The 22,267-nt window shown below is 40.4% G+C and overlaps 3 protein-coding genes across 7 annotated transcripts; 1 reads left to right on the forward strand and 2 right to left on the reverse strand.

The window, feature by feature from the left end:
* Positions 1–477: 477 nt before the first annotated feature.
* LOC109174920 (protein FAR1-RELATED SEQUENCE 5-like) lies at positions 478–4,476 on the reverse strand. The gene is made up of 3 exons (XM_019324161.1): positions 4,446–4,476; positions 2,574–3,414; positions 478–1,855 (listed from the first exon to the last, which is right to left on the reverse strand). Exons 1-3 carry the CDS (start codon positions 4,474–4,476, stop codon positions 478–480), a joined length of 2,250 nt encoding a protein of 749 aa, XP_019179706.1.
* A 1,556-nt stretch (positions 4,477–6,032) lies between these two features.
* Positions 6,033–10,063, reverse strand: LOC109174899 (high mobility group B protein 15-like). 5 transcript variants are annotated; one of them, XM_019324136.1, is made up of 9 exons: positions 9,920–10,063; positions 9,724–9,819; positions 9,099–9,215; positions 8,588–8,790; positions 8,327–8,405; positions 7,585–7,747; positions 7,401–7,508; positions 6,747–7,171; positions 6,033–6,652 (listed from the first exon to the last, which is right to left on the reverse strand). In XM_019324136.1, exons 4-9 carry the CDS (start codon positions 8,752–8,754, stop codon positions 6,242–6,244), a joined length of 1,353 nt encoding a protein of 450 aa, XP_019179681.1. In that variant the 5' UTR covers positions 8,755–8,790; positions 9,099–9,215; positions 9,724–9,819; positions 9,920–10,063; the 3' UTR covers positions 6,033–6,241. The 5 variants fall into 5 exon arrangements, with proteins under 5 accessions (XP_019179681.1, XP_019179683.1, XP_019179682.1 ...); XM_019324138.1 differs by having other exon boundaries at positions 9,093–9,215; XM_019324137.1 differs by having other exon boundaries at positions 9,099–9,315.
* Positions 10,064–12,975: 2,912 nt separating this feature from the next.
* Positions 12,976–15,621, forward strand: LOC109174921. Its single transcript, XM_019324163.1, has 4 exons — positions 12,976–13,407; positions 13,497–14,929; positions 15,001–15,544; positions 15,613–15,621. Exons 1-4 carry the CDS (start codon positions 12,976–12,978, stop codon positions 15,619–15,621), a joined length of 2,418 nt encoding a protein of 805 aa, XP_019179708.1.
* Positions 15,622–22,267: the final 6,646 nt, after the last annotated feature.

Below are 22,267 nucleotides of genomic sequence, written 5' to 3' on the forward strand. Positions count from 1 at the left end.
AGGTGAGCAACGCAAAGTATGTGCTACACACAAGTTTGAAGGCCTACAGAAGAAGAAAGTGTACCAACTGCCCGTTGTATGTGCAACAGATTGCACTTCATCAATTACAAACGCAATGCACTAGTATGAATCCAGAATCTGCATTGTCATTTGTTGGAGTTTTAATTCTGTTCATTTTTCCCCCTTTTGTGTTACTTTGCTACACTAGTAAATACTGTTATGAAGTAAATATCAAAATTAATAAATATGGTAGGGAAAAAAAATGAACAGAATAAAAACTCTAACAAATGACAATGCAGATTCTGGCTTCATATTAGCAACACTCGGAAATTAGGAAGCTATATCGCATGCAAAAAAAAAAGTGCCGCCAAAGGAGTTACAATAAACAAAATAAATAAAACGATACCGTGGTCAAAATGTCTACCAAGGGTATATAAGGGGTGGGGGTTGTTATTCTGACAGTACCGCAACACCTGCTTACTTATACGGACAACTACGAGCGTTATGACGGGCGTACTCGCCGCACACACCACATTTACGCCCTATTTTAGCACTGCTCAAAACAGCTAACTCACGTTGGCTTTTAATACGCTTGCCCGTCCCTTTGTTTTTAGCTTGAGCAGGGGGCTTGATGGTGATGGATGCCGGGGGTGCAACGCCACATAAAGCCACAATGGCAGCATTGTTACCTTTTGCAGGGGCAACGTTTGGACCAGCACTCATAAATTCCCTTTTCAAATCTTCTAATACTTGCACCAGTCGCGACTTTCGATCTGTGTTGTTACCTACCAATGCAGCGCATGTGTGCATCGCATTCCATATCCGGTTAGGACCAGACTCCGTAGAAGGAACATCGGAACACTGCCTGCAACATACAACACCTCCAACCTGCTTACACCAACGTGGAAGGACATAATCCAACGGCAAGCTTTTAATCTGTGCATCCCTGAACACCAAGAACATATGACGGCAAACTAACCCCAACCGCTCAAATAGCTTGCAGCTACAGGATGCATGATTCCCTACCGGGGTGTATTGCACAGTGTAGGTAGCGGTGCCTTCCCCCCTTATGTCGTAAGTGATGACCTCCCCCTCCTCACGGATACCAACCACTCGGCAATAGAAACACCCAGCTTCAATTTCTTGTTGTAGCTCATAAAAAATTTTTATCGTGAACATTTGTGCCAAATACCGTTCTAGTGCCAAGGGGGTTTTGAAATCGGGCAAGTACCCCTCGCTCTCGGCGTTTAACTTGCTTTGCTTGTAACGCTGGGTCTCCAGTACACTCTCGTACTGCATATAAAACTCCACCAGACTGAAGTGGGGTCGGGAACAGTTCCCGTAAACGTTGTTCTCTGCTTCAGATCGGGATGTAGTGCGCAACAACCCACTCATGGGCAAATCTGTAAAATATGCAGGGATCCAGAACTCCCTTTCAGTATACAGCTTGGTGAACCAGCGGTGGGTTGTTAGGTTGTACTTTTCCATTAACAAATGCCATTGCACTTCGAACTCACCTACACTGATAGTCTCGTTCCAGACAATACCGTTTAGCTTATTGCAGAACTGCACATCTTTTACCAAGTCAGACCCAATTTTCTCGTTCACCTTTGTTATAATGTGCCACATACAGAAACGGTGTCGGCAATTTGGCAAAACCTGGGCAATAGCAATCTTCATAGCCGGGTCTTGATCAGTGATCACGCACGATGAGACAGAACTCATTGCAGTTCTAAACCTTTGTAATAACCACGTGTATGATTCAACGTCCTCTTTAGTGAGCAACCCGGCAGCAAAAGTAATGCACCGCTTGTGGTGGTCCACCTCGGTGAACGGAACAAATACCAGATTGTACCTTCATAAAAAACGGCAATTTGCAAAGTTAACACGACTATACAATCCACAAAAAATAGAACAAAAAAAAAAAAAAAAAAAAAGAAACGATGGCTATAAATGAAACCACAAGTTGCATTGATGTAATTAAGTCGAAATGGGTGTGAGGGGAAATTAAAGGGAGGTGGACATTATTCTTGGCCAATATTCAAACATCCTCCATATCAATTATGGGCAAAACTTATCTTTCAATTGCTTCTTTATTTTAATTACCTTCCTTAAATGCACTTTTGAAAATCTTTTCCACTCTAACTACTTGAGAGCACTTACTATAATATAGTGTCATTTTACTTTATATCTTTGTAGTAAACATGGTAGTAATAAACTAATAACTACTAACCACTAATCCAGGCACGAGACTTTGAGCTAGAAAACTTTTTAAAGAAAATCTAATGACAGGTCAAAAAATCATTTTAGAATGGAACAAAGTTTGGTCTGTATTATATATCATGATTAAATTATATCATTAGTAGCACTTAACTTTAATTTATCATACTCATTATCAGAATTCGAAAATGAGTATGCATTTGATGTAATTAATTACCACACAAACATAAAGCCCGACACAAACAAGCGCCCGACATGCACCGCAGTGTTCTAAGCATGCACTGGAGTTACGGCCAAAAAAATAAACAAAAAAAAAAAAAAAAAAAAACAAACGACAAGCGTACCGCTCATACCTATTTGTACCGTAAGTAGCATCGAATGAGACCGTGTCGCCAAATAAGGAAAAATTGCGACGACCGATGGGGTCAGCCCAGAAAAGTCGCGCAACCCGGTTTTCTTTGTCCATGTCGTAATCGAAAAAGAAGTTCTCACAAATAGCACACTTCGTTTTAAACTTCTCTATAATCATTTCACCATCTTTGCCATCAACATATACCTGGAGGTCCCGTTTGAAATTGTGGAACTCGGTGTCCGTCGCACCAACATTTGCGTATAACCCGGTGATCTCCCTGTATAGCTTGAAACCTTTGGAGGAACCGGCATTCGCTCTAACACAGTTTGCTGCAAACGCCTGGTGTGCCACATCCAATTTCCGGTTAACTCTCATGAATAACTTCGATGCGTCGGAACACATATGATGACTGTGTCCCTCAACGAACACAGTTATCTCAAACTCCCCACTGCTCACCTTTCTAAAACATATCCGGGCTCTGCACTTAACCCTGTTAGATATCCGTCTTCTTCGTTGCTTCCTCTTACCTCCACTATCCCCGTGTGCGCAGATAGGCTTGCTAATACCACCACCCTTAATGCCTTCCCGGTTACATACCAAATAACGCATCACAGTCTCCCTGTCACGGGCCCGTTTCATGGTGTACAACCGCACATCAAACCCGCAGACCCGTGCGTAGTTCGTGTAAAAGTCGATGCCTTCGTCCAATGTGCTGAAACGCCGCCCAACAACCGGGGTGATTTCGCTGTCCACAGCCAGAAACCAATACGTGGTTTGCTCTGCTAGTAGTTCGCGAACACCATGTGAGACGTAGTCACTGTCGCCCTCACTCGCATGGGCACCTGTGGACGAAAACACACACATAATACAAATGAGGCAAAAAATCCAGTTAAGAAAACCTGCCAGTCTGATGGGTCTATCACCAACAACCAACTTATAATAATATCAGTGCAAACATAAAATGGCATTCAAGATACAACACAGCATAATTAGTCCAATTTTTCCTAAAAATACAGTGCGCTCAGCTTCATTATTCCGGGTTAATCCTTCCGCACCTGCATTAGTGTTTGTGTTTATGCATTTTAGAAGTGTAGTAGTGCACTTACCTTTGGTGTTTTACTTTACCTTTACTTCTACTAGAAAAGCTAACAGCCCAGTGTATATTCCATTATGTATGCAACATAAAGTCTACAAAAGTCAAGTGACTATTCTGCTGAGGTCTCACTATTCTAAAGAGACATTGCATCTCTGGATATTAGAGGTGTATTAGTGGCCTCCACCCCTAGGTCCCCGGTATGCACTGAAACTACCCCACCATGGATAAATAAGCTAATTGCCCCAAGCCTTAATATGTTCTAACGACATTGATTTTAAGGTGTTTGCCTACTACCACTCCCGCTATGAATGCATTATACCTACATTCCTACCATGTTCCCAACTCCATCCTGGGAACTCCATTCAAGTGGATGTCCCTTTTAAACGCACAGAAGTTGTAGGATCGAATTAATTTTACCCGGCCACCATTTTCCCTTTATTATTTAACTGAACCGAATCATTCTTATTGCCAAGAATATGACTAAACATGGATTCTAAGTTTAATTCTCCTTCATTGTAATTCTAGTAGAGCTAACAACACCTATAGTCTGTAGTATGGGAGTAGGAGGTGAGAAAAAATGCATTCATCCTACTGCAATTACAAGGGTATACAGAACTTCCTAATACAACCCACTCCACTAATTTCATCATACGCTCTTCTCCATCAGAACTAAGCACTTATATATGCGGGCAGACGCGTATGTAGTAAATAAAAACAGGGGGACTAATAACATTGTGCATAAACCGGGAGGCGACATGCATGCGCAGGAATGCGAACCTGATAACTCTGGAGACCCCGTGTCACTCATCGCAAGTATGCCTACTGCACTCCACTCGCCGATTCGCACGGCCGTTGCAAACCACAATCACCGGCCGACGTGCACTGCGATGGGAGACTGAACAATGGAGTTGCAATCACCGGACGTACGTACACTGCTCCACTCGTCGGAACTCCTCGCGTGTGTTTCCGTCACCTTCCGCCAATCTCAAACTTCATCCGATAAACATGCACGTGAAGGTCTGTGTTTCCGTCACCTTCCGCCAATCTCAAACTTCCTCCGATAAACATGCACGTGAAGGTAGGTGTAGGGAGTCGACAATTCAAAATTCGAAAAGAAGAATTTACGCAATTGCACTACGCCTATGTGTTCCGCAGGTACATCCCTAAAGGTGCACTGTAATTGTGAGCCATCGGATCACCAAAATCAACGCACCATGATGGTGCACAAGTTCACACAATAAGTGTGGCGTGCACCAGAGAAGCACCCTATATATATATATATATATATATATATATATATATATATATATATATATATATATATATATATATATATATATATATATATATATATATATATATATATATATATATATATATATAATAAGTCTCAATCGAGCTTATACCCCTAATTTATGCCCGTTTTTTCTATTAACCTTTTTTTGTACATTATGTTATCAAAATTGTACTACACAATTTTTTGGACAAAAATATAACCTACCGTTATAACTTCTGTTATCTTTTCACATTATTATTACCATGCATATGCATGTACAATATATTTTCTTACATTCTACAATGGTAAGTTTGATTTCATTTAAATATTAATTAAATGTTACCATAATTATATTTAGTAATTTATTATTTCTAAAATTCTTACATCAATAATATAAATATGAATTCTACAACTATATGAATATAGACACACACACTATTATTTTAAAAATATATTTTAATATAACGAAGATTTTAACATTGAGTATTTAATATTTGATGTTAACCTGTGCACCTTTGATTATACATCACCACTGCACCATTGCACAACTACACCAAATGCACCGCTATCAAATCTCGACCGTCCAATCTCACATCTCAACGATGTATAGGAGTTCACATGTTCACCTGAACCGAACAAATGAACACGCTATATATATGCTTAACAAACGAACACGAACACGATTTTCAAAAACATTAACAAACGAACACGAACATTCCAAAAATCTTAACAAACAAACACAAATAACCTCCATTTGTTTATGTTCGGTTCGTTAACCGCCCTACCCAATATGTGTGCCAAACAATAATAGTTCATTTGTCTAATTTAGCCAGTGTAACATGTAAAAATTAGGGCTACATAGGAAAAGGATTTGGTTCTCATGATGTATCTCCAACAAAATTTGCCCATCTCAGGTTTCATGGAGGGACTATGAAGCAGCCACAAACCAACGCTCGAAAACTTAACTATAAAACAGGCATAGACTCTTACCACCTATCAAACAGGATGGATGGACGCTTCACAATTTACTTGCGACGCGTGCTAGGCTACACTTCTATCTACTCTAATACTAATAGCTACCAAAGATATGTATCTAACATGTTTCATTCCTTGTAGCATTGCTATTAGTAAAAGCAGAGAAAGATGCAGAATAACTACACTGTTCAAAACAATCTAATCTTCTTCTTCTTCTTCTTCTTCCTTCTTCTTCTTCTTCTTCAGCACCTTAAATTACCCATACCTTGTAGTTACTAACTGTCATGAAAATGCTTCTTCCATTCCGTTTCTCGCTCCTCCACTAGCTGGGTACTGAAGAATTGTCTCCCATGGGGCGTATCGGTAATGAAATTTCTTCCTTGTGCATTGCAGCATTGTTGTCAACTCCCTTCCCCAAAGTGGCACTTTCAATCTCGGTTTCCACCCCGGGAAGTGCTGCCTCTAGATCCACACCCTTGTCCTCGACTTTATGATCTTCCAAGCTGCTCCTCTCGCTCTTATTGGAGCTTGCCTCGTCCTCTGAAGGAGAAGTGTTCCCGTCTTTACTTTGGACCGGAACCATTAGATCTGCAGCAGCAGCAGCTGGTTTAAAAGATGACTGTTGCATTTGCGCTGCATGGCCTTGGACTCGTCCTGTCCTTAATCTCTCCTGATAATCCTCCAGCTCTAATCTGTATCTTTCTTTGTCTTTAATAGCTTTCTCCTGATAAATCTGGTCTCAAACAAACAATTTTGTGCATGATGACACAATGAACATCCAAGTACAACAAAAAAAAAAAAAAAAAAAAACAGTTTGGTTAATATACCGCTTTTTCAGGCTCGTTTAATTTGTTCCATGCCTCACCAATCATCCTGCTGATTTCCCTATCCTTTCCAGGAAAAAGCGGTTTGAGCCTGGCATGCTGTTCTTGAAAGAAAAAGTTATAGCCACTTCTATTAGGCTTTGGACGAGCAGGGTCTCTCTTTTTAATTTCGCATTTCTTCCTACGCTTTCTCCGGACCACTCCTGATGCTGCATTATTATCAGTGGTATTTACAGGGACAATTTGCATTTGAGGGACACTTTGATGCTGCTGTACTAGGTTTGCTGAATTCGGAGGGGCATATAGTACACCCTTAAAATCCTCTGATCCAATTTTAACAGTTACTAGATACCCGCTCTCAAACTTCCCATCAATAACACCGTACACTTCAGAACCTGAACCTGCACCTGCTGATGGTCTAACACTTTCTGCAACCACAAAAAACAACTTGGAGTCATCAGTTTTTGTCCGTCTCACAATATAAGAGGATCTAAGATAACTTTTTAAACTCTGATCTAAATCATTAAAACGCAAACAAAGAAAGCCAACTGAATTTGTAAAGTGGGATGGGAGATCGTCAAAATTATATTGGGATGACAAGTAATTTTTATTAGTTACGTAGAAAAGATGAGGAAAAAGTGAGAAACATGTTACCACCTTTAGCTACTTTAACTGGCACATCAGCTTGAATGTCTGGCAATTGTTGTGGTGTTCCAGCCAGCCTACAAGGCGGAGCTGTAATCATGGCCACATTCTGCAAAGCATCTGCAGATGATTATACGTTCAGTAAAAAAACTCATCAAATATAAGAGAAGCTTTGCTTTAAGGGTTTTTCACGCACCAGCTGATGAAGGAGTCCAACACTTTGCATTAAAATAGTAAATTCGTTCATAGTGGTGGAGCAATTGAGCATAATATTTCCGAAGAATAAAAGAAGCATTTGTAGCTGAGGAGGGAAAGTTAAAAACGGTAGTTACTTCTTTCCATCTTTTCTCTCCAAGAACCTGCAATCCCATTTCACGTAAATATCCTGCTGCACTTAAAACAGATACCAAAAGAAATTACTTAAAGCACAATAGATTTGCATGTAACCATGTGGGAGAGGAGAGGGGGATGTCCTTTTTTACTCTTATATTTAAAATTAAATTTCCATTATTACAAGCCTCAGTTGCAATCAAAACTTAAACCATCAGCTTCGTTTTGCTTGTTTGATATCACCAAAAAAATAAAAACAAAAACTAAGGCCTTAAGACACCCTCGGATAGATAGAAGGCAGTGAACAAAAATCAGCAAGTAGCTAAAGAATTTCAAGTGTAGCAAAATACAGTTCTTTTCGAGCACTGCATGGTAGGAATCAATTGATGGAAGCTATGAAAAAAAGGTCAAGATTATTTGTGTAATATAATATAAACTAGGGATGCAATCTTCACTTCCTAGCTTGCTAATACTGCCTAACATTTGCTCATATTGATCAAAACTATGTTCAATATAATACTTAACAAGGGTAAAGGTCTGGTTGCCTTAAGCCCAGAAAAAGAACAAAAAGGAATCATTTTTATCCATAAATTTGGAATGAATCTTACCTTTGAAAGACCACCCCTAGAAGTAACCTCCACGAAGAGCCTATGTAAGTCGAGGTATTTGCCCCCAATAACAGGGATCCTGAAGAATCATAGTTTTGCAAATACAGATTACTGAACAGAGGAGAGGAGTACACAGATAACTTAGGAACACTGCAAAGTACATTGTGTCAATATTTGCAGTACATTGTGTGTAAGCAAGAGATGAACACAACACAGGCAGAGAATAGAAGTAATACAAAACATTCAACATAAGTAACATACATGAACTTGGTTCCAAGAGAGGCATGGAGTCTCTGCAGTGTATCCATGAAGAGTTGAGGTGAGGCCACAACATCCTGATATGTAGCCAAAGGAGGTGGATATGGATAGTAGTTAGGGTGCACTTCTCTTAGGGGAATAGGGCTGTTGTGAGTAGAAGATGATTCCATTGCCAACCTTCCTTCTATCTATCCACTTTCTCTATGCTGCAAACCCACAGGAAACAAAATAAAAGATGTAAATCAGATATGATTTAAGTGAAGTGAACACAATATGCAAAAGCTATCAACATATTTTATTTATTTTTGTAACCTAAAATCAAGAAAATGTCTATGCAAAACATAGAAGAATAGAAAAAGCAGACAAGGGACAAAAGAAAGAAAAAGTAACATGTTATTGTATTGCAAGTAAAACAAAAGAAGAAGAGAAAGAAACAAATAAACAGTTTGCAGTTTTCACCCTGGAAAAAAGCTATGAAAGGGCAGAGGAGAGGAGAGTAGAGAGCTACCTTTACCTTTAGTAATGATATTATGAATGAAGAGGTGAAGAAGCACCTCATAAGTCCCAGGCCAGAATCCCAGTACCAAATAGAAATGCCCAAAACCCAAGAGAAGCAAATGGTACAAGATATCTGTCACACACATGAATTCCTCTCATCAGAGTTGAGACTGAGACAACCAAACAAAGAACAAAATGACCAATCAATGCAACCCACCACACCACACCACCCTCTGAAAAATTAAAATTAAACCATCCATCAGAAACAATTTGCCCCATCATAATAAATGACAAACCCTGTTGGTGTCAGCTAATAAAGACCCCAAAATGTCTTTTAGGTCTGTAATCTACACAAGCTATGTGATCTTTTTGCTGACATTCCGAAGATATGACAAGCAATTGATATGTACTCTACTCTTTACGGTACCGGGTACCCCACTTTTAATACAACTTCAAAAACCTCTTTCTTGTATGCAATATCATAAAGATTTGCTTGCATATGGTACAAAACCCATAACCCTACTATTACCCTCCTTCCTTTACCACGGCACAGTAGTGGCAATACAAAGATTTGTGGGGTAGTGCCCATTAGCCAAAGCAAGTGTCCGAGGGAGAATAACAAAAAAGACCAAAAGCCTCACCTTTATACTTGCTTTATGTCTATATATTAATCCCACCATGAGATTTCAACATCACCACTGTCCTTCCTCTCTTGCATGTATATAGTAACACAAAACCTAAAAATACAAAAAAGTAAAAACGAAAATTACCAACCCAGATTGAGAAATAAGGTCAATATTTACTCCCCCTAATCCCTCAAATAAACAAAAGACTTACCAACAACAATGAGAAAATGGAGAGAGAAAATGAAGCTTTATGTGCAGCTTCGTTCAAACAATATGAAAATTATGTATTAATATATATTAGTATAAACAAGAAAGCCTGAATTTTTTTTTATATGTAGATGTAGATGGTGCTTAATAATGATGATGAGATAATAATGACAAGAAAGGGGATTACTTGAACAGCTAAATTATAATTTTTTTTAACAAAGGGGATAAAGTGATAAACTTATTAACCAAAATATAAAACCAGAAAAGAAAATTCTATTTTTTTTTTTTTTTTTGTGAGTGAGATTTGGGTGCCGTGATAGCAGGTACTTCTAACTTTTAATTAATAATTACCAAGAATTAAATTTAGGAATAAGTCCCCAAATCCCCATAACCACTAGCTTTTTTTCCCATGTATCATGTGTAAACAAAAATTCTCATTTTTCTTTGGCCCCTCTTTTTCTCTCATTTTTGGACCTCTCGGCTCTCACTTCATTATGCCCTCACAATACTCCAATCAAACTCAACCATATGTCAAATTGATTCATTATTACCATCAATTTATGAGATTTGGAAGTCTTATGAGCGTTGGTGAATTGTTCAAGTTTTGTTATTTTTATAAAGTCTGTCATGTGTCATCACATCATCCATCACTTATTCTAAGGGTCACAAAAATTAGAAATAAGTATTAATTTGTAAAAATATTTTCTTGTTTGTTCTTATGATATGGTGATGTTTCTATTCTTTCCAATCATGCGTTGATTAATGATTTTTTCCTAAATTGAGTATTGGTAGGTATATGTATATATTTAATACATATAAAGAAAATCGAGATTGAATATAAAACGTTTTACTTTATATGAACCAAAATTTAGTTTTTTTGTTTTTAAAGTTTTCTTATCCAATTATATAGCATTACAAATTTATATTTATGTACAATATTTTTGAGACATTAATAAAATGAAATAAGATCACATTTGAAATTTCTTAGTTAGACTTATAGCCTTATTATTTTTTTGGTGGGTACTTACAACCTTATTATGCTAAACTATAATACCACATCGTTCAAACAAAAAAGTTGTCTTCATAAATACAACATTTATTACTCCATTACCCAAAACACCCTTTAATAAAAAATTTACCATATATTTATTATGGACATAAATAGAAATATATCATTAGTTAATACGTTACAACATTTTCTTATATATGTATGTCCAATAAGAGTGGACAATATTTTTGAGATGGAATAAGAGTGGACATAAATAGAAATATATCATTAGTTAATACATTACAACATTTTCTTATATATGTATGTCCAATAAGAGTGGACAATATATTTGAGATGGAATGAATATTTCTTTTTTTTTTTTTTTTTGAAGAGAAAATGAATATTTCTAATATATATACATTATTAATTGTCTTGATACTCCAAGTGTATAAATTGGTTATAGGTCAAAGTGCATATAAAGTTCATGTACTATATTATTTTATTTAATTTAGTTATTCTACCTTAATTAAGGGCAATAGTCGATGGTATTAATATTAACATTAGCTTAGTTGACATGGTGCTCACATTATCGCTGCCACATTTCGATATTTACATGTTAACATTAATATATCCAAAATAATAATTACATTTGATGGATGGTATACTGGGAATCATTATTCCATGGACCATGGTGCACACATTTGTGTGAACCATAAATAAAAAGTACATTTTTAATATACTAAAAGTACATTATTTGAAAGTACAAGATTTTTTATATATTATCAAATAATATACATTCAGTACACAAATAATGTACTTTTAATATATTAATAATGTATATTACATTCATGATCCACACAGCTATGTGGACCATGGTCCAAACAATAATTTGTCGTATACTGGAGGTCTGGGCCATATGCAAGAAAGTAACTTGATCAAGGAAGTCCAAGCACAGCACAAAGCAACTTAAGAGTCTATTAAGGATTGGGCTATAAGGGAGAAGGTATGGCGGATGACATGTTTCTATGGGTTTCCACAGAGGCATAGACGCAGGGAGGCGTGGCAATTGTTAAGTGGGTTAAGGGATAAGTCTACACTGCCCTGGGTGGCGTTGGGAGATTTCAATGATTTATTATAACAACGTGAGAAGAGAGGGGGGAATCCTCACCCGGTTAGTTTGTTGAGAGGGTTTGGGGACACTGTTTACAATTGTGGACTGGTCCAATTGCCAATGCGAGGTCACCAGTTTACATGGGAGAAGGGGAAAGGGACTGATAGATGTATGGAGGAAAGGTTGGATAAGGTGTTGGTGTCTACACGATGGACTACTCTGAATAGTGAATACTGAGGCGTGGGTCGAAAATATTCTAACCCGGAAGTCTGATCACTCTGCTCTCTTCTTAAACATTGATGTAGTGCGTGGCCGCAGATATGGGGGACCGAAACGATTCCGCTTTGAGATGGCATGGATTCATGATGACGGTTGTCGGGGGGTGGTGGAGACAGCCTGGCATGATGGTAGGGATAAGGGGCTGTTGATTTGTCAGCAGCATTGTGGTGGAAGGCTAATGCGGTGGGGTGGGGAGCATTGGCATAAGTTTGGTGACCGCATCAAGCAATTGAGGAAAGAGCAGGATGAGCTACGGCACAGACGAGATTCGGCTGCATTGGCCGAATTTCGCGAGATTGAGGAAAGACTACTGCAGTTGGAGATGCAGGAGGATGTATTTTGGAGGCAGCGGGCGAAACAGCACTGGCTGCGTGATGCGGACTGCAATACCAAGTTCTATCACAGGTACGCTTCTGCTCGTAGAAGGAAAAATTATATACCTAGATTAAAATATGATATGGGTGCATGGGTGGAGGGGGATAATATGAAGAGAGTAGTCTTGGAATATTATGCTGCTATTTTTACATCATCAAACACTGAGTGTGAGGATCCCATGTTTGATAATTTTGCCCCCCGTGTGACCACTGAGCAGAACACTATGCTCATCCGCCAGTTTGAGTTAGAGGAGGTCAGGAGTGCTTTATTTGCAATGTTCCCTGACAAAGCACCATGACCGGATGGTATGAACCCTGGATTCTACCAGGAATATTGGGATAATGTGGGGGAAGATGTGTCTAAATTTATTGTGAATTGCTTGAACTCAGGCTCGCTGCCTGAAGGATTGAATGATACTAATGTGGTCTTAATCCCGAAGAAAGATGTGCCTGAGACAGTAGCTGATATGAGACCAATAGCACTAAGTAATGTCCTGTACAGAATCATGGCAAAGGTAATAGCCAATAGGATGAAACCGCTTATGGGGAACCTCATCTCTGAGGCCCAGAGTGCTTTTATCCCTGGGAGACTTATTACTGATAATATTTTAATAGCTGCGGAGGTGAGACATTACTTGAATAAAAAACAGTGTGGAAGGAAGGGGTGGGCGGCATTGAAATTGGATATGGCCAAAGCATATGATAGGATGGAATGGCAGTTCCTGAGACGGATGTTGGAGGTAATGGGTTTTGAGGACCGGTGGATTAATTTGTTGATGCAGTGTGTTACTACTGTCCAGTATAACATCTTGATTAATGGTGTTCATAGTGGGGGTGTAACGCCAACCAGAGGGTTGCGACAAGGGATCCTTTGTCCCCATATTTATTCCTCATATGTGCAGAAGGGTTATCTATGTTATTGCAAAGAGCGCAAATGGCTGGCTTAATACATGGCTGCAGGGTTGCTAGGGGAGCCCTGCAGATATCACATCTATTTTTTGCAGATGATAGCCTATTATTTTTTAGAGCAGATAGCGGGGAGGCAGGAGTAATTAAACAGTGCCTGGGACGATATGAGGAGTTCTCAGGACAAAAGGTAAATTATCACAAGTCCAGTGTCTGTTTTAGCAGAAATACCAGTGTGGAGGATAGGGAGGAGGTGGCGAATTGTTTGCAGGTAGACCAGGCACCCAATTTTGGGAAATATCTGGGACTACCATCTTTTGTGGGGAGGAACAAGAAGACAGTGTTCTCATATATTGAGGATAAGATAAAGCAGAGAATAAGCTCATGGAACAGGAAATTTCTGACACAAGCAGGAAAGGAGATTCTATTGAAAAGCGTGGCACAATCTATGCCTACCTTTTCAATGAGTGTCTTTTTTATTCCGGACTCAGTATGTTTATCAATCCAGAGAACAATGAACAAGTATTGGTGGGGCACTCGTATGGATAGAGGAATACACTGTAAAGCTTGGGATAAGTTAAGTATCCCAAAGAAATATGGAGGAATGAGATTCAAAGATCTCAAGAATTTTAATTTAGCAATGTTGGGAAAACAGGCATGGCGCCTACTCACAAGTCCAGACACACTTGTTGCAAAAGTCTATAAGGTAAGGTACTATCCGAATACCACTTTTGTTGATGCCAAAGTAGGAGGATGCACGAGCCACTCATGGAGAAGTATTATGGCAGCTCATGACATGGTGGTGGCACGGGTGCGCAGGAGGATAGGGAATGGTAAAACAACACTAATCTGGGGACACCCATGGTTTCCTGATAATCCAAGCCCTTTGGTGCAGACTGATATGCCTGTAGAGCTCAGGCATGCTAAAGTGGTAGGTTTAATAGATGAACAAACTGCTACCTGGGACCCACATATTTTAGCAGATTTATTTGAGGAGGAGGATGTGAGTAGAATATTGAGGATACCTGTTAGTCCAGGATATGAGGACGCATGGTATTGGCCTGAGGAGGATGTGAGTAGAATATTGAGGATACCTGTTAGTCCAGGATATGAGGACACATGGTATTGGCCTGATGACCCAAATGGGATATACACAGTTAAAAATGCTTACAGACACATTATGGGAATTTATGATCACTCGCCTGGGAGTTTTGAGAAATGGACTAAAATGTGGGGAATGAGAGTACCCCCAAAATGGAAGACTTTTTTGTGGAGAGCAATTTGTGATATTCTTCCAACAACCAACAACTTGATTATAAAGAGGGTGGAAGTGGATCCCACATGCCAAATGTGTGGGTTAGAGCATGAGAATGTTATGCATATATTCATCAATTGTGATTATTCTAGACATGTTTGGAATATTTCAGGATTGCCAATAACAAATATTGTTGTCAACTCATTCCCCGAGTGGCTAACAATTGTGCTTACAATGTTCACAGAGGACCAAAGTGCAGCGGTGGTGGCTTTGCTTTATTGCTTATGGAGGTGCAGGAATTCAGCGGTATGGGACGGCACACTGCCCCGGCCTACGACGGCTTGGAGGCAGGCCACGGCGGCGCTGCACTCCTACCGGCAGGCGTGCGCCGTGGCACGGCGGCACTCACGGTGGCTACGGCAAATGGCGGCACCGACTCCACCCCACGGTGTTATGTGGATGCGGGGTATCAGGAGGACACGGGGGAAGCTACATATGGTATTGTGTTGCTGTCTCCGGAGGGATCTTTTCTTGCAGCGAAAAATGGGAGACTATCGAATTGTTTGTCACCATTCATGGCGGAGGCACTGGCATGTAAGGAAGCTCTATCCTGGCTTTTGGAGAAGAATATAACAACAGTAACCCTTCAAACAGACTGTTTACAGCTGAGGAATGCGATACGGCAGAATACAACTATCATAATGTCCTATGTTGGAGTAATAGTAGACCAGTGTAGGAATTTAATTTCGTCTTTTAATTATGTCTTGTTTAATCATGTTTCTAGGCAGATTAATGCGCATGCGCACACGTTAGCTTCGTTAGCTTTTGTTCAGGATCAAGCTATGTATTGGGATTCTATCCATCCAGACTGCATTGCAGCTTTGATTCATTAATACAATCATTCATTGGTTGGCTTTCAAAAAAAAAAAGGATTGGGCTTAGTACTCATAATGTAATAGGATTAGGCCTTTTTTATTCCCAATGTAATAATAACTCCCAATATGGACAATCTAGAATTCTTATTCTTGTAGAGCTCTAGGCCAAAATATGGCAATTTATATCCTGCACCAGGGCACGCATTGCATTGTGCGCCCTGATGCAAAACGACGTCGTTTCGGATTTTTTTTTTTTGAAATTTCGCTACCCTGTGTTGGCGGTTAATTTTCTTTAAAAAAAAAATCTCATGTTCAACAATGTACATAATTTTATACTAGAATACACATAATTGTATACATGAATGTACATAATTGTATAACAAAATACACATACTTTTTTTTAAAAGATAATACATATAATCTAACATAATACATAATATACATAAACTTTTAACATAATAAACATCAACTCTTAACATAATATACATAAATTTCCTGTTTTGGATGTACATAACTGTATAAAAAAAAGATGTACATGATTGTATAAAAAATGTACATAATTGTATAAACAAATACACATAACTGTATAAACAAAATACACATAATTGTATAAACAAATATACATAATCACGTCAACTCCCTACCTAACTTACCAAAACGACGTCGTTTTGGGAGGCGCGGGACGCACAGTGCTACGCGCGCCGTAGTGCAGGGTATAACGATTGACCAAAATATGTATAAATAGACCCCCATACATCGGAAAAGAGAAACAATTTCCACTATTCGCAAGCAATATTCATCAATATAAAATATTTATTCTCTCTAAAATTCTCTCCATATTTTTCCCATATACTCTTATTCTAACGATTGTGTTGGCCAGCCGTTGACTGTCCAAAAGTCATAAAACCAACAACATTCAGACTCACATCAAGAGCTGATCACCCAATTGACTAAGTAACATAGGCTATCTAGTTAAAAATTTTCATAAAATTTGGAATAAATTGATATGTAATTTTTTAAAATTATATTAATAGAAATTAATAACACCGACTAATTTTGAAATATTTTAATTTATTCTGGCCTATAATATTTTAACAATTAATAATTTTATATTTTGTATTGAAATGCATATTATTTATTTGTTTATTAAAATATTAACATTAATACAATTTTATTTAAGTCTGGCAAAAGTTAATTTATTTTATTTGAATAAATTAAGTCACATGTATTTTTATATAAAACTTAAAAAGTTGAACTGTTAAAAAATTAAAATTTTGAATAAATTGAAATATTGAAATTTAATATTCATTTTTAATTGTTATCAACATATGATGGGGTGTGGACTCAATGGACTTAGGGCCTAAGAGGAAAAGAAGAGATGGGTTGAAGATTGGGCCTATGTAAATTAGCCCCAAAGAAGGAATGAAGGGAATCAACGTCATGGGTCATGGGCAGGCCCAGAGAAGGATGCGGCCGAGCAAGGAGCCGAGTTCAAGGAGTCGGCGCGGGCAGACGATCGGCACGAACGAGGTCGGCCCAGCAGGTGACCGTTGCCATTAAAGGGCCGCCTTTAATACATGGTCAACCAGACCTTTGGGAAAGGCCTAGTAACGGCAGCCCAACGGCCCTTAGCCTTAATAGGCTCCATTATGCCACCTTAATATCCCTATTTAAACTAGCAAAGGGTGGTTACCTATAAATAGGCCCCCTTAGAGAATGTAAAGGCAAGCTTTTTGGTCGGTAGAGAGTCGCCAGAGAACACCAGTGCAATACAAAGATATTGATAGTCATTTCTTTTCAGTAGCTTTATTTTATCGGTGAATCCACCAACTACGGTTGTGTTGGACCTCATTGGGCCCAAAAACTCTAAAACCAACACTGGTGTCGTCTGTGGGGACGTGACAAAAGGTCACGTTTACCTCTTTGTCTGAGCGAATTCGGAAAGTGTCCGGGGAGAAGACTCGCCAAGGACAGAAGATTAAAAAACATGGCAAAAGGGGAGCAAAGTCGTGCCTCCAGAAGCAACAAGGCACAAGCAGCTCTACGAGAGCGGCTAAGTCGGCGCAGTTCACGAGGGAAAGAAAGTGAGTCGGCGCCTCGACTGCCTCCACCACCCGTGATGCCACTTACGCCCACACAAATCGATGCTATCGCTCGGGCAGTAGCGGCACAGACATGAGGGCGGAGGGCCCCGTCGAGCTCCCAGTCGCCCCACGCACTGCCGCATGATCAGGCCCAACCGTCGGGACACGTTGGCAGAGGCCAGGAGAACCAAAGGTAGGGCAATCGGCAGGCCTGGTCTGTGCATTCGAGGCTGGGCCCAGATGCCGCTCGACGCCCCGCGCGTGAGCGACTGGGTGAAAAAGCGCCCAACTGAGTCCGGTCTAGTCAGCAGGACATGGGTAGCCAAAGAAAGAGTAGCCCATTCGCGGAAGACCAAGACTCAGAGTCTACGAACCAGGAAACGGGCAATAGAGGAAGGGCCGCAAGCTAAGTCTCAAGGGGGTGAAAGTACCGAGTCCACAGGGAATCCGACAGGGAACCCCGACGAGGTGGCCTATTTGGCGCAGGAGATACGCAATCTGAAGGATCAAACGGAGGGAAGAGTCAAATCACCCGGTCGGGTTATGCTTACCGCTCTACCATTCTCAGCAGAGATCATGTCATTTAAAATACCCGGTGATTTCAAGTTCCCAGAGCAAGCGACCTTCGACGGGACTGGCGACCCATGAGAGCACCTCTTGAGTTACTAAGCGAAGATGCAGGTCTTGGGGGTAAAAGATCCGGTTATGTGCCGCACTTTCCTACCGATCTTGAAAGGCCCTGCTCAAAGATGGCTCGTTGCTCTCCCTCCAAGATCTATTCGTAGCTTCGAGGACCTGGGCGACTGGTTCATGAGCCATTATGCGGCCAACATCAAGCCCCAGAAGGACCTTACGCACCTCGGCGACATCCATCAGGATGAAGGAGATTCGCTCAAAACTTACTTAGCCCGGTGGTAAAAAGAGGTCCAAGCCATAGAAGGGGTCGAAGATCAAACCGCGCTCACATTTTTCATTGAGTCACTCCGATCTGGGCAGTTGTACCGAGACCTTCGAGACAACCGCCCGGCCACGTACGCGGAAGCATGGCCAACAAACGAGCTAATACGGAGCAGGCGATCAAGTACAAGCGATAGCGGGAAGTCGGTGGAACCTCTGGGTCTAAACAAGTAAAGGGCGAGATAAGAGAAAAACATCGGGGGGATTGACCGAGTCACCCTGAAGGAAGACGCTCCTTTGATAGGATCGGTGCCCACTCCTATCGCCGCCGTCGCCGGCTTCGTCGAGTGGTCATCCGGAGGGATCAGATCCCGGCAAGTTGGCCAAGTACTGCCATTACCATAAGTCGTAGACTCACAGTACGGAAGAGTGCTTATACTTGAAAAAAATCATGGAAGAAATCATCCAACAAGGTACCCCGCCTCCCAATCAGTGGCGGAGAAAGACCTCATCTCAACCTAAGGCGAGTGACGATCCCTCTAGGTCAGCCGACCGAGATCGCGGTAAACGACCGGTTTCCGCGGAAGAGGAAGTGCAGTGGAAGCAGAAGCCGGTCATCAATATGATAGTCGGCGGCCTAGGAGGCGACTCGTCAAACACACGGAAGACATGGGCTCGGCAAGGCAGCACGAAGAAGGTATGCCGAGAGCTGATCACTTTCTCTGACAAAGACTTGCCATCCGGCCAGATGCCACACCGTGACGCGCTCGTCATCGCAATAGACGTAAATGGGGTGGTTGTCCGGCGAATCCTGGTAGACACAGGAAGTAGCGTTAACATCTTATATTTAGAGACTTTCACTAAGTTGGGCTTGACTCGGGAACAGCTGACCTCGGTGAAGACACCCTTGGCAGGCTTCACGGGGGACTCCATAGAGGCAGAAGGCTCCATCACTCTGCCCGTAGAGGTCGGCAGCTACCCCAACGTCCGAAAGCTGGACATGAAGTTCATTGTGGTCGATCTGTCGTGCTCACACAACATGATCCTCAAACGACTCGGCTTGGAGGATTTAAGAGCACTAATCTCAGTTGAGCACCTGTGCTTGAAGTTCCTGACGCCGACCGGAATAGGCGCCGCCCGTTCTGACCAAAGGGCCGCCCGCGAGTGCTACTTACAAGCATGTCGGCGGATAGGAAAACGAGAGATGCTGTGACAACCCAAAATTTTATTTTATAAATTCGGTTTTTAAGAAATTCCAAAATAGCCATTTTCACTCTATAAACATTTTTGCGATGAAATCGGTGTTTGAATAAATTATTTTGAACCACTTTTAAATAAATTCAACACCGGGACTTATTTTAATTCCAAAATCCTAAATTTTCGGGTACTTTGCGTACCAATTTTTAAACTGAGAAACCAATCTGAGTGAGACCGGGAGGAATCTGAACCAAGTGTTTGTTTAGAAATCATCTTTGGAAAAATGCATTTTGACCCCCAAAACTATTTTAAACTATGGTTCTAGACTTTGGTCCATGATGCTTGGTGAACCACTAGACTCCACCTTCCTTGTCTGATATTTTAAGGAGTCAAGCCAAATGACCACTTTGCCCTCAACCAATCATTGACATTTATCCTAGGGTTTTGGACCCTATAAAATATCTCCTTAGCTATATTGTTTTCTCCTGATCTCTTCTTTGCCTTCCCCAAATTCTTGTCTGCCAAGTAGAAGAAGAACAACACAGTAAGTATTTTCATCCATTTCTTCATCTTCCTTTAAGGTTTCATCTTCCTTTATTTAAATCTCTGAAGTTCTATCTCTAGGTTTGGTTTGTATGGTTGTATGAGGAGTCTAGAAGGTGTCACCTGAGGAAGGAAAGGGAACCACACAAGGAAGAGGAAGAAGAAGCTGAGGTATAACCTCATGGACTCCCTCTTCAATTTTGGCTCTGTGAAGCCTAGTTTCTTGAGTAGAAATGATAGATTTTTGCCGTGTTTGAGCTAGGAAGTGATCTACTACTTGTCTATGATGTGCTGATAATGTTTTGGATGTGTTGGAATTGCTTGAAGTTGAATTGCTGATGAAATGGATCATCTGGTGCACAGACAGTGTGCACTAGATAAATGTAACGGCCCTAGCCAACGGCCCATCAAGGGGACCGTTGGCTAGAGCCGTGGCCAGCCGGGCCTAGGGCACGGCCCTAGGAGAGGGCCGTTTCCTAGGCCCGGCAATGTAGTCGCTTGAGGGGAGCGGGTCGTGAGGAGCCCCGTCCCCTAGTCCCTGAGTTGATTCTGTGCAGTGACCGGGTCCTTGTGGCTCAGCTACGTGTCGTTTCGGGCCAGGTGTCACGGGCCCCTGTGGCTCGGTACCTCGGGGCCGTCTCGACGCACGTTTTGGCTTTGATTTCGTTGAATTTGGATTAGAAATGAGAATGTTATGATGGGTTTATTGATGAAATTGCTTCACAGTATGTTTGTTTGAGTTCACTGTAATAAGAATTGCTTTGCTTTGTTGCACTGATGTTATTTATGTATTGAGTAGAGAAGCATGATCACTGTTGACACTGAAAATTTCATAAATATTGATTATTTTTAATCCTAGTTATTTGAATATATTTGGATAATATTGATATTATCTAATTTGTTTAATTAGATAATATCAAAAGAGTTTGACCTTATCAAAACTCTTCTATCCTACAGCTATAAATAAGAGCTCTCATTTCTATGTAATCACACATCCTAGGAAAAATCATAGAAAGAACTCTGAAGCTTATTCAGAGATCACAATAAAAATGTGATCCTGAAAGTAAAAGCCCAAGCTCCTCCTCCAATCCAATCATGCATGTTGATCCAAACCTTCATTGAAGATCAAGCCATTTGAACCCGGAGGCCCTTCAAGAAGAACAAGCTATATATACAAGCCCTTCTCTGAAGATTAAGCCACTTGAAACCCGAGGGCCCTTCAATGGTGGAGTGTTCAAGGCATCAAATTGAAGAATCAGAGGACATCTAGAGATTTGTACCCACACCGCATTGATATATACTACTGTAACCAGAATTTTGAATATCAATATATATTATTCAATTTTCTTTGTTCACAAATTGGCACGCCCAGTGGGACAGCTCTGCCTCTCATCTCTTCATAGGCACTTTCAACCGATATGGGGGCAAACCCTGTATGAAATTTGAAATGGAGGAAGCTAAATGATATGATATTCCTCGGCACGAGTTTAAACAGCCTCATATCCTTCAAGGCTCCTTGGCACGAGTTTAAACGGCCTCATATCCTTCAAGGCTCCTTGGCACGAGTTGAAACGGCCTTATATCTTTAACTGTAGTGTTGAGACTTTCTTGCACTACATACTTTCGAGTGATATATGCTCTCAAGTGGCGTACAAGCAAGTCTCAAGGGGGTATTTGTTGACACAGAAAAGTTCATAAATATTGATTATTTTTAATACACGTTATTTGAATATATTTGGATAATATTGATATCATCTAATTTGTTTAATTAGATAATATCAAAAGAGTTTGAGCTTATCAAAACTCTTCTATTCTACAACTATAATTATGAGCTCTCATTTCT

The sequence above is a fragment of the Ipomoea nil genome, unplaced genomic scaffold (assembly GCF_001879475.1).
Source record: "Ipomoea nil cultivar Tokyo-kokei standard unplaced genomic scaffold, Asagao_1.1 scaffold0672, whole genome shotgun sequence".
NCBI lineage: Eukaryota > Viridiplantae > Streptophyta > Magnoliopsida > Solanales > Convolvulaceae > Ipomoea > Ipomoea nil.